Raw genomic sequence first — 12,669 nt, 5'->3', positions numbered from 1 at the left:
TTAACACAGATGGTCACCCCAATTAAAAGCTGAATTTAGGAGGAGCTATGGGTGACCAATGGTGTTGTCAAGTCCCCTTTCTTGAAGCCAAGTTATTGTTTACCTTGAGAATATGCATGCAATGAGTTACATCTGCTGGGCTCTGTAGAAGGTGAGATTTCTTTCTGTCTTTGCAATCTCTTAGCGGATCACCTGTGATGCGTATCACAATTCTGGTTTAATGCTTATTCAATAGTAAAATTGTTTTATTTCTCTTCTACCTTTGTGGAGCTGTTTTCTGGGTAGGGAGAAGATTTTGTTTCTAATGATAATTCCCCAATACACTGTTATTATTATTGTTGTTTAACCAAGTATAACTCTGCAACATCATTATGATGCTTATTGACATGGATGTAATAGGAAATTTTTCAGATGATCTACTGAAATCAAGATAAACATTTTCCTTACACAGTAAAACACAGTAGGCTACTATAGCATTTAAATATTTTATGTATTTAGCTATTCAATATAAAGGTCCATAACTATGAGAACATATTACTACTCAGAATATTTTAATATGGAAAATAAACTTTTGTTTTTTTCTTGGGAGATTTGGGATGTTAAGCCCTGGCTATCCCTGAGGGTGGAGGAACTAGAATTCTGATGGCTAATAACTCCAGCTCTGGTTCAATGGTCATTAGTCATCTACAAGAAGTAGAGGGAGGGCAGGATTTGAGAGGAAAGGGAAGGAAAGGAAGGGTTAAGATGGAAGGAGGGTGTGCTCTGGAACTTTGAGCAGTTCCCTGGAAGTTTCTCAGGGGACCGGACTTTCCCACGAGGTGAGAGTCTAGTGGGTGGACCTGACGAAGACCCCAGGAGCAGGTGCTTTGCAAAGCCAAGAAGCCACGTGAAAGCTGAGCTATTACAGTTCTCTCCAGCAAGAACCTTGATTCTCCTTTGTCCAGAGGCTACTCCTAAAGTTCCCCTAGTCTGTTCCTGAGGTGGACCTGACTTTATCAGCAACCAGCATTCTCTTCCAGACCCTAATATCTGCTACCTGTCTTTGCTCATCCCTCATATGACTGTGTGGAAACCCTCCTCACCTGACTCTACGATACCCACAAGCCCCAAAAAAGGGGACAAGTCAGTAGGGAATCTCATACATGGCACCCATGATGAACTGAACTTAACCACACAGAGCTGGAAGAAAGTGGGGGGAGATTGAACTCCCATTCCTTTGCTACTCTTGCTCTATCTGCTGGTTCACTTTGGTCTGTTGCACCTATAAACGTCCTAAGAGGAAGGACACAAGGCTATGGAACTCCACAGTAGCCAGCTTCTCTTGTGATACATCTGTTGATGATAGTCATGATTTTTTTTCTTACACTTAAGGCTGCAATATAGTGCCGTGGTCAAGATCAAGAACTCTGAAGCCAGTCTGCCTGGCTTTGGATCCCAGCCCCGCTCCTTACTAGCCATGAAGCCTTGAATAAGTAACTTAACCTCTCCATGCCGCACTGTCCTTATCTGTAAAATGTAGATAATCATAGTGTTGTGTGACAACTAAATGAGTAATTATCAGCAAATTCTTAGAGTGACTGGCACACGTATAAGCACTATATGTGAGTTTGTCATATGGTAGCCAAGACAAAGCCTTGTGATACTCAATTCTTGTAAGTTACTTATAGCTTTTCCCTTGGGTCCTCAGAAAACTTCAAAATTCAAACTATATGGCACTTATAAAGCCCTATATATAAATGTGTTATAAATGTCATACAGATCTTTTCAGAATATGAAATAGATAGCAAGCTTTGGGTTAAATGTTTACCTCCAAATATTCTATCCAATTTTAAATTATTTTATTTTAAAAAAGTTTACCAAGTGCTCTATGAAACGTATGAAAGCCAATGACTGGCTATAAGAAACAAGACCTCTGATAATAACTTCAAAATCTGCAGCTTTATGCTCTAGAGCTTACCCAGTTCTAGGTACTTTCACCATAAGCATCTTTGCCATAGACATCTTTGCTGCAAACATTTTTGCCACATAACTAATTGACCATAAGTCAATTTTGCCGTAAAAGATAAAATAATGAAAAATAAAAGAAGGACTTTAAAAAGGTCATAATGAAATACGAAAACTGAATAACAAAATTAAAAAGACTTCATTGTGAAATAAATACCAAATACTTGAATACATTTAAAATGTGTGTAGATTCATGGCAATACTGGGCCAATAACTGATTTTATTTTGTGGTTTGCACCTAAGCAATTATTTTCACAGTCTTTTGTTCACAGTAGTATACATTTTTTATTCTTGCGTGTTGATTCTTCTCCTCATTTGGCATCCATCTCACTTTCTCTTTTTTGCTAAAACTTCTTCCTTCATTAAGAGAGGTATCATTTTCCAACCACTAGGATGCATATTTGTAACTGAGGTTTGTATTGCGTTGTGAAAAGCTTTCTACGCTGCCATTTGTTCTTGGCATGCTGTCACATATCCATTGATAGATGTTCCAAAGTTCTATGGGAAATGTGGAGCTAAGATTTATATAATATAAAAATGGGGGGCCAGCTCCGTGGCCGAGTAGTTACGTTCACATGCTCCACTTCGGCAGCCCAGGGTTTCGCTGGTTCGGATTCTGGGCACAGACACGGCACTGCTCATCAGGACATGCTGAGGCGGCATCCCACATAGCACAACCAGAGGCACTCACAACTAGAACACACAACCATGTACTGGGGGGCTTTGGGAGAAGAAGAAGAAAGTAAAAAGAAGATTGGCAACAGATGTTAGCTCAGGTGCCAATCTTTAAAAGAAAAAAATGAGAGTACTGCGTCAATGGAGATATGAAACTAAACTGTCAACCAGTTGAAATCAAACTGTTAAACAGTTATTTTATCTTAACCAAACTGTAAACCAGATATTTCATCTTTATGGCAAAATTGCCCTACACCAATTAGTTACATGTCAAAAATGCTCACCACAAAGATGTCTGTGGCAAAGATGCTTACAGCAAAAATATTGGAGACGTATGTAATTACCCATCTGACCTCTCCTTTTAAAAGATAGCTAATGATTAAAAAAGAAATTACATGATTGGATTTCAAAACTGATACTTTTATGTATTGGATCAGGAAGAGAAGACAGTAGTCAACTCAAAAGCAAAACAACATGCTTTGATTAAAGTATTGGGATTTGGCATATGTGTATTTTGTATGAGTGCAAAATGTTCCACACAATCACATGTATTTATTGAATGTTTACCATATGGAACATTGAATAATATGCTCATCGCTCCCCCTAACAAATGTTCACAGATACCATAATTCACAAATGTACACACACACACAAATTAAAAGAGTGAAGAATTATCTGAGTGTCCTACATAAGACATGAAAAGCTGAAGGCACATTAACATCAGGACAATAATTATACTTTGCAAGCTTGTATCTTTTTATATTTGTAAACTTGCCTTCTATGTGGCCCTAATTTGGGGGTCATTTGCACATCCATTGTGTCCTTGAACTTCTTTGATTTGAAGCTACAGAAAATATTCTATTAATGTAGTTTTCTCATCTCAATACCTACTCTTTATTTGCCCATGTCCATCATGATAAGGATTTTTCATTTGAAATTCAGGTTGAGGACAAAGAGCCACTTAAAGAAAAGCACTTCCTAGCATTCACTGCTTTCTAATAGCACCGACTTACATTGTTGACAGTGTTGTTCAATTAGCACTTGCTTTATATACATAAGGTAGCAATATACACTCAAGAATGTTCCTCACGTAATAGCATCATCAAATCAATTTAAATGAGACCTTTCAACATTTCCCTCTCTCTGATATTAACTTGTCATTACTGTTACTCAATTCAATATCTTGTTCATCTACGCAAATAGGGTATGTATAAAAAAATGACTTCAGTCAAACATTCCAGGATTTTCTGCATTAGGAAATATGAATACATCAATACGTGGAGCTTACAAAACAAACTAACCGACTGGTTGCATTTTTTTCCTGCGATGTCTCGTAAAAGAACCGATTGGACAGAGGCAACTGGAAAGATACAGCAACATAATAGGCCATGATTGAGTAATCAACTCACTTGTGATGTTGGAAACAGTATGTTTCATCTGGATAGCCAGTTATCATCCAGAATTTTAAAAACATAACTAAATTGGGCTGAAAATTGTAGTCGATCCTTTTCAGTCAAGGCTATTTTAACTTGCAAGCAGTGACACCAGTGATCTGAGATTCTGGTCCTCAGGTTTTATCACATAAATTAACTGTCATGGACACTATTTTTTATGTAGGTAAAGATAATAAAAGGTTAAGGTTCGTCACACTATGTCATAGAAATGGACATATCTGACAGCCCACTGCATGCCAGCTCAGACAACCCCCATGCCCACAACAATCACATCTATTATAAGTTCAGAGGAGTGGGACAGAAGGCTCTGGATTAATGGATCTCTAAAAAAGAAATTCTCTTGTCTACAACCTGAAACTGCTCAGAAATCCAACTCACTTGGGAGCAAACTGGTTGTTTGAAACTATAGGAAGCAGAAACTAATGGTCAAAGAAATAAATGAAGTTTATTTCTCTTCCTCAGTATTCTCATAGTCCAACTCAGGAGCACAGAGTCCCAAAGTCAGTAAGCTCCACCAGCTATAGGCAAGATTTATAACCTATAGCATTCTATTCCTCTATATACTTCTTTGTCGACCCCATACCTCACAGAAGAAATATGTGGGAAGATTCTCTTGGCTATGGCCCCACGACTTCCCAGTGAAAACGTCTGTATCTTCATTTACAAACCCCATCCTCCAGGTCTGGTGACTAGCAATTACGCGTCATTTATATAAAATATGCAAAACAAGAAAACTAAAGTTAAAAAAGGAAATAGACTTTTTGAAAGTTACACATGTGAACAAATGCTCATAAAAATTTTCTTCCCAAACATTGCAATTGATCTTCTGAAAGTTCAGGTTTCTTCGATCAGCAATCAGTAAACCTCAAATGTTAAGTGTTGGTGAAGAAAATCTAGAAATCACCTAGCTAGAAAACTTGAAAATAAAATGGACACAGTCCCTACTACAATATATAGAAACATCAACACATGAATAATCAGTCAAGAACACTTACTGAGCGTATTCTGGAAAGATACTTTGACAGTTCTAAGCAGAGATGCCACAATCCCTGATCTCAAGAAATTTTTAATGTAAGAGTCTGGACCATTGCACATAGATGCAGTTATTAAATGACTCAAGGGTATAAATTTCCAAGATATAAAAGTTTGAGAAATTCAAGATGCTTAATGGTTCGATGTCAGAGAAGCAGTTAGGGCTAATGTGGAAAAATCGTGAAGATGGTGAGATCTGACTGTAATTCTAAAGGAAGGGAGACACATGTGGTGAACATTAGTAGGTTGGTTAGGAAAAGGAATGAGTGGAAACTGTGAGTGACTATCAAGGTGGCATTTCAATTAGACTAAGATCTCTCTCCCCTTATCCAGGCTACCTTTGTGCCCAACCAAGGCGGTTAGGGGGCTCCTGTACACCAGCTTGGATCGGCATCAGCCCAGAGAAAGGGGCTCCTTTTTCCAATTTGTCTGCCTAGAGGAGGCACCATTTGAAATTTTTCTCTCTGGAGTGGGCCCCAAAGACCCAGTATGTGATAATGGTAGTGTAGAGCTCAATCATTCATGCAGCGACCATTGCAACTGACTCAGCTAATTTCATCTGCCTCAAGTTTCTCTTATTTATGCTATACTCAACTATTTGACTTACACTTCCTTGAATACTATTTTGCCATCTTTAGTAAAGAATTGATAGTGGCTGTCATTGCTCTTATATGAGATCCAGAATTTCACCAAGTTATCACTTAATTGAACCTACCACCTTCTATATTAACCCATAACTCAGAATATCTGTACCAACCTAGTTACTGGATTGTAATCACTCACACACTACGTCCTAGTCCCCCGTGCATATTTTATGTTAGTCCCTGTAGCGTGTTTTGTCTCTTTTCTCTGCTCTGAATATCAACGCCTCATTAGAAATTTGATGGTTCAGCTGAGCAGCCTCGTTGGTGGAAGACTAGAGAAGGACGTGAGTAACCGTATTTCTTAGCAGTGGCAAATGGTTTGTTCAAAACTAGTCTCCGGAAACTTTCTGAGAAAGCTGATTTCATTTCTTTGATCCTCATTCTTTTTATAATCAACAAGGTCAGTTGAAACAATAGTAGAGTGTCATTTAGTCAATATTAAAAGACTTCACAAACTTTTTTGGTGGAAACTACTTTTCTCATGAAAATCCAGAGGATATTAAGGGCCAAAAATAATTTTGGCCACTGTCAGTATACACACATTTTCCCCTGTTCTTTGTCCCTGTGGTCTAGACAAATTTCAAATTCAGAAAAGTTGGTCTGGAAGTACTTCAAACTGCTTCCTGGGTCCTGAGTGCAAAGAACAGGAGACAAGTGTTTCTTTTCATTCAGCAAAGAAAGTCAATAATAAATTCTGTTTTGACTCATGTTTCTGCCACTTCCCCCCTCTGTTCAAAATATATCAAGACCTGGATATCTGACATATTGGTTGACATTGTGTCATCTTTTGGATGACCTCTGAGTACCTGGTACATTTCTGAAGATGAACATAGGCAGGCAAAAGTCAGGGGGAGAGCCCGTGTGTGTGTGTATAGAATATGAGTGTCCTGAAAATCTCTCTTTGGGATCCTATAAAAGGAGTTGATGGGAGCTAACAAAAGGATGCATTGCAGTTTATAAGATTTGTGTCACAATCACCTTTCCCTTGATAGTAGAAATAAATTAAATCTGTTCCACATCTCATACCTGTCTCTCTGCTTTAATCCCTACATTGATTTTTGACCAAACAGCCCCAAGACTTGAAATAATCAAATTGCATCAGAGAAAACACAAATGATCTGTTTTTGCTTTCCACCTGATTTATTTCATATTCAATCTTTACTTGTAATTATTCTTAAAAGGAATTAAACCAGAACACACAGTCAACAGCTGTCATCTTTTGTCAATTATAACATTTTACTAATGGGCCCACTTAATAGTCTTTCAACCTGTCAAGTAAATGTCAAAAAGCCATTTTACAAGTGTTCAAAACACATGGCCACTAACAATACTGACCATTAATTCAGTCACCTTCCTTTCTGACATCATTTATAGCTTATGCACAAAGAAAAGAAACAGTTTTGTGCGAGAAACAGTCATGTTTAGACAAATGAAAAACATTTTCATTATTTAGTAATAGTTATGTAACTATACCTCCTAAAAATCTATTACTTCCATTGTCTCTATGATTTAAGACGTTTATAATTACTTTTTCAATATATAATGGACAAGATCTCATTTCACATGTGTTTGAAAATGATTGTTAATGATATTTTTCTGAATAGAACATTTTCTTGCCTTGGTCTCTGAGAGAAGGTTAGTGATTATTTTTATTCTTTCTTTTTCCTGGCCAGGTTTAAAAAGCACCTCTATAATGCAACATTTTTTAAGGTGGGAAATATTCTCTCTCTATATATATAGAGAGAGAGAGAGATTCAAGGAATGGAGTCAATATCTAAAATGAAGAATCCCTTGATTTTTCTCCTCCAAATATCCCATCAACCATCTTTTGCATCAAGTTCTAAGAATAATCTATGTTTCACCCACAGCTCCCGTTGTCATTAAGAGGCATAAAGAAAGCTTGATGTGGTCCAAGGTGATTATGTATGAAAAACCGCTATCCCCTGACAAATGTCCTCCTTAGCACACACAGCTGCTGAGGCTGCAGTGGTCAAGGCTGCTATAGATGCAAAGCCTTTTCTTCTTCTTTTCCAATGCAGGAAGAAACATCAGTCTGCAGCATAAGCAGAGGCTATGAAGGGACAGCCAAATCCTAGGGAGCCTTGGCTCTAAAAGTCTACACACAAGCCAAGGCACATCAACTGGCTGGGAGCACACGAAAGAAAGAGAGAAAGAAATATGGAAGGAAGTGAGGAGAGAAGGGAGGGAGAGAAGAAGGGAGAGAGGAAAGGATAGAGGAAAGGAAAACTCGAGAAAGAGGGAGGGAGGAAGGAAGGAAAGGAGAGAATGAGAATAAAGTGAAATAAAATTTCTGTCACTAGTAAGAATAAATTATTTTCTCTGACATTTCACTCTGCAGTGAGAAAACTTGCCCAGAGGCAGAACTAGGAGAGCCTGAGCTCGCCTTTCTCCCACTCAGTTGTAATGAGGGCCTCTATACAGACTTCTAGATAGGCCTCTCTGTATTAGCACTTCAATTAAGTGAAAAATCACTTTTTCTTACTCTCACACAGGTTTTGTGGGGCCTGAAGCTTACACAGGTTAGGGCTTCATTATGAAACAGGAGTCAAATTACTAACACAAAATTAGCACTGGGCCTTGGAAGAAGCCTGCTCAGGTAAGAAGCCCTGTAGGTCAGCCTCGATAGCTTCAAAGCCAGTCTGTTTCCACTCCCGGGTCTGAAAACAACTGAGGGAATCAAAGCTCCACCTGGCAAAGTAGCAACCACGTTACCAAACATTTATTCCATTCCACTCTACTCAACCGTGATTCAGCAAATACCAATCTAGCACCATCTTGTTATTGCTGAGGATACATGAGGATTATAAAACCTAGTCACCACCATCAAAAACTTTTAATATAATTGAAAAACTAGGAGTTCTACAGCTCAAACTTATAGGCTGTTGATGTTATGTATTCTTCAAATTCACTGAATTTTTTTTTACTTCAGGAATGTGGCAGATCAAGAAAATGAGAAAGATCTATTATTGCTAAATCTGTGATGGATGGATTAGCAGGATAAACACTAAATACTAACATTCAATAACTGACAATTTACCTAAATTCAATCATTAAAAAATATTTTGAACAATACAGTTATGAAAAAGACAACAGAACCCAATCCACAGTGGTTGACTTTTCCATTTTTGACACTTGAAGACATCTATCACCTACTCACCATCGGTTATGGTCAATTTCATCACGAAGGTTTCATTTTCTCCTGTGCTGGCCTTGAAGCGACAGCGGTAAAGTCCCGAGTCAGAGGCCGTGACGTGGGGCAGGATGATGGAGGCCCTTCTCATTCCCTGGCTACAGTTACTCAGGATCTGTCTTCGGAACTTTGAAGTGTAACTTTTCCCTTGGGACAAGTTGCAGGTAGTTAAGAGATCAATCTGATGGGGCTGGATCTTTTCCCACGTAACTTGTTGCAACGGCCACTTCATTTGAAGCTGACAGGTAAGTGTGACATTTTTCCCAGGTTCTGAGAGTATGTGGCTATTTGATGGCGCATCTATCTCAAAACTATCTGAAAAGAAGAAACAAATGATTACACTTAGGTCCTCAAATTTTTGGATGAGAACATGGAAGCCATCCAGAAAGTTCTATCAAAATGATTGGTGATGTTATTTAACATAGTCTCATTGATTGTAAACAATATCTTTATACCACATTTTGGGAGGAAAAGGCTTATGAAAGAAGCAGGTACCTAAATAAGAAAGAGGAAGTGATTGTTCACATATATTCCCTTAAGTTTTACTTGGTTAACCAGATAACAAGAAACGCAATCGAAACCCCTGGTGCTTTTCTTGGCAGTGATGACATCAAGAAGCTGAATTTCACAAGATTGTTCTGCCGTAATGCTGGGCTGGTGACTCACACGCTGACTTTGAGCATCAAACATCCAGACTGTAATCAGACAAACTAAGATTTTAGTGGTCATAGAACAGATATCAAATCATTTTCATTGAATACATACATAAAATCATTTTTCAAATATACAGGTTGCCTTATGCATGGTTAGAGTAGGGATCTACATGCAATATGAATTTTTGGGTACGAGAAAAATCCTCCAATATTTTCCCGCTTTCACACCATGTCACTGGAATACCCAGCACAGAGCACTCAGTAAGTAATCATCACATCTCTAAATCAGTAGTTCTTACAGTGTGGGCTAAAGACCCCAGGGGGCCTCTGTATCCCTCTCTGAGATCTGCAAGATCAAAGCTATTTCAATAGTCATATTAAGACATAATTTACCTTTTATACTCTTATTCTATATGAATATACATATTTTTACAATTTCATTCTTGTCCTATAAGAATATATAGTAGATATTTTCAGAGGCTCTGATGATTAATGGGGTATATGCTTGTAAATTCTGCTCTTTTAAATTTTGCTCAGTTTTAATTTCTAAAACAGTAAATATTTATAGTTATAACTCCATAAACAAAAACTCTTTGGAGTCCTCAATAATTTCTGAGAGAATAAAGGGAAAAAAACAATTCTAAAATTCATATGAAACCACAAACAGCCAAAAATAGCCAAAATAATCTTGAAAAAGAACAAAGCTGGAGGCATCCTATTTCCTCATTTCAAACTATACTACAAGGCTACAGTAATTAAAAGAGTGTGATACTGGTATAAAGACAGAAATACAGACCAATGAAAGAGAATAGAAAGCCCAGTAATAAATCCACACATATATGACCAACTGATCTTTGACAAGGATGCCAAGAACACGCAATGGTGAGAGGGTAGTCACACAGGGGTGAAACCTGTTGGAAAAGCTGGATATCCGTGTTGCAAAAGAATGAAACTGGATCCTTGTCTTACATCATACACAAAAATCAACTCAAAATGAATTAAAGACTTAAATGTAAGACCTGAAACTGTAAAACTCCTAGAAGAAAACACAGGGGAAGGTTTCATGGCATTGGCCTTAGCAATGATCTCTTGGATATGACACTAAAAAGCACAGACTACAAAAACAGAAAAAAAAGGCTTCAAGTGGGACTACGTCAAACTAAAAGTCTTCGGCACAGCAAAGGAAACAACCAACAGAGAGAAAAGGCAATCTATGGAATGGGAGAAAATATTTGCAGACCATATATCCAAATATATAAGAAATTTCTGCAACTCAATAGCAAAAAACCCTAATTACCCTATATAAAACATGGGCAGCCTGGTGGCGTTGCCAGCCTGGTGGTAGCAGATGTTAGTCCAGGACCAGTCTTCCCCACCAAAAAGAAAAAAAGTGGGGGTCTAAAGACTTGAATAGACTTTTCTGTAAAGAAGACACACAACCGCCAACAGATATATGAAAAGATGCTCAATGTCACTAATCATTACAGAAATGCAAATCAAAACCACGACAAAATAACACCTTTCACCTGTTAGGATGAGTATTATCAAAAAAAAAAAAAATAGTTGTTGCTGAGGATGTGGAGAAATTGGAACCCTTATACACTGTTGGTGAGAATGTAAAATGGGGCAGTCACTATGGAAAACAGCATGAAGGTTCCTCGAAAACTAAAAATAGAACTACCATATGATGCAGCAATCCCACTTCTGGGATTCAAAAGAACTGCAGTTCCAGAAGAACTACAATCTAGATCTCAAAGAGATACCTGCACCCCTGTGTTCACTGCAGCATTATTCACAATAGCCGAGACGTGGAAGCAACCTAAGTGTTCATCGATGGATGAATAGATGAAGAAAGTGTGGTATATACATACAATGGAATATTATTCAGCCTTAAAAGAAAGAAGGAAACCCTGCAATATGAGACAAGATGGATGAACCTGGAGGACATTATGCTAAGTGAAATAAGCCCATCACAGAAGGATAAATACTGTGTGATTTCACTCATATGAAATTTTCAGTTATGCAAGATAAATGAGTTCTAGAGATCTGCTGCACAACACAGTGCCCATAGATAACAAGACTGTTTGTATGCTTAAAAATCTATTGTGTTTAGATCTTATGTTAAATATGCTTACCACAATAAAATTTAAAAAAAAAAAAGAGAGAGATCCTGAGAGCAAACAGTTTAAGAACCTGATCTAGAGAATAAATTTTAGGAATTGCTTCTCGAAATGACGATAGCCGAGAGTGGTCATGTCCATCCATTTAGTAGTTATCGACACCTTTTTAACCCAATAGCTTTACTGCTGCTGACACGGAATTCTGACCTGCCGTTTAAGTAGAAAAGGGAGGTAACGGTGTCACAGAGCACAGGGATACCAGGCAAGAAATGCACAAAAGTGAAAGAGCATCTGTCACAGCCTCTATCTGTGTCACAGAGTTGCTCAGGGCTGGCCCCAAAGCTCCTTTCTTGACTTCCAATTTAAAAAAAAAAAAGGAAAAGAAAAGAAGAGAGGACAGGAGAGGAGGGAAACCACCCCTAAAAAAGAGAGAAATTAAGTCTAAATACAGTAAGATTTGCTAGTTATATTAAACTAGAATACTATGTCGATAATAGTTTCATCTCCACCAGAAGGTAGTTTCCTTTCTTAAGCAAGTGTTTCCATGTGTCAAAATGTTGGAAAGAGAAAACCACAGCCTTCCAGTGTTTTGAGCTGTAACCATACAACTATTTAGCAGAGCTAACAGTCTACCCACGGACCCAGCAGACAGGAGATGTTTCATTTCTAAGTAATAAGCCAGCACAAGAACGGGGAAGAAAGAAGGAAAGGGAGAAAATTCATAAGAAGTGGGAAAAATAAGAAATAAAAGCTTAACGGAAACAAAGGAGAAATTAAAATTAAGACAGAAAAAGGAGGTATGAGAAAAGAGAAAGAAATGAGGAATCATATAAATAAAAGCTAAATCAGATACAAGCACCCTGTGTTGGGAAAATG

The 12,669-nt window shown here is 37.8% G+C and overlaps 1 protein-coding gene across 1 annotated transcript in view; it reads right to left on the bottom strand.

The window, feature by feature from the left end:
• The window catches only part of CD226 (CD226 molecule), a 66,557-nt gene that overhangs the window by 13,805 nt on the left and 40,083 nt on the right, over positions 1 to 12,669 (bottom strand). Inside the window, exon 3 of the mRNA XM_046672446.1 lies at positions 8,988 to 9,335. Within this exon, the coding sequence (XP_046528402.1) occupies positions 8,988 to 9,335 (348 nt within the window). The remainder of the gene's footprint in view (positions 1 to 8,987; positions 9,336 to 12,669) is intronic.

This window comes from Equus quagga, chromosome 9 (genome assembly GCF_021613505.1).
Source record: "Equus quagga isolate Etosha38 chromosome 9, UCLA_HA_Equagga_1.0, whole genome shotgun sequence".
Classification (NCBI taxonomy): domain Eukaryota; kingdom Metazoa; phylum Chordata; class Mammalia; order Perissodactyla; family Equidae; genus Equus; species Equus quagga.
Note: the sequence above shows the minus strand (reverse complement) of the source record. Positions and strands in the feature narration are given on the sequence as shown.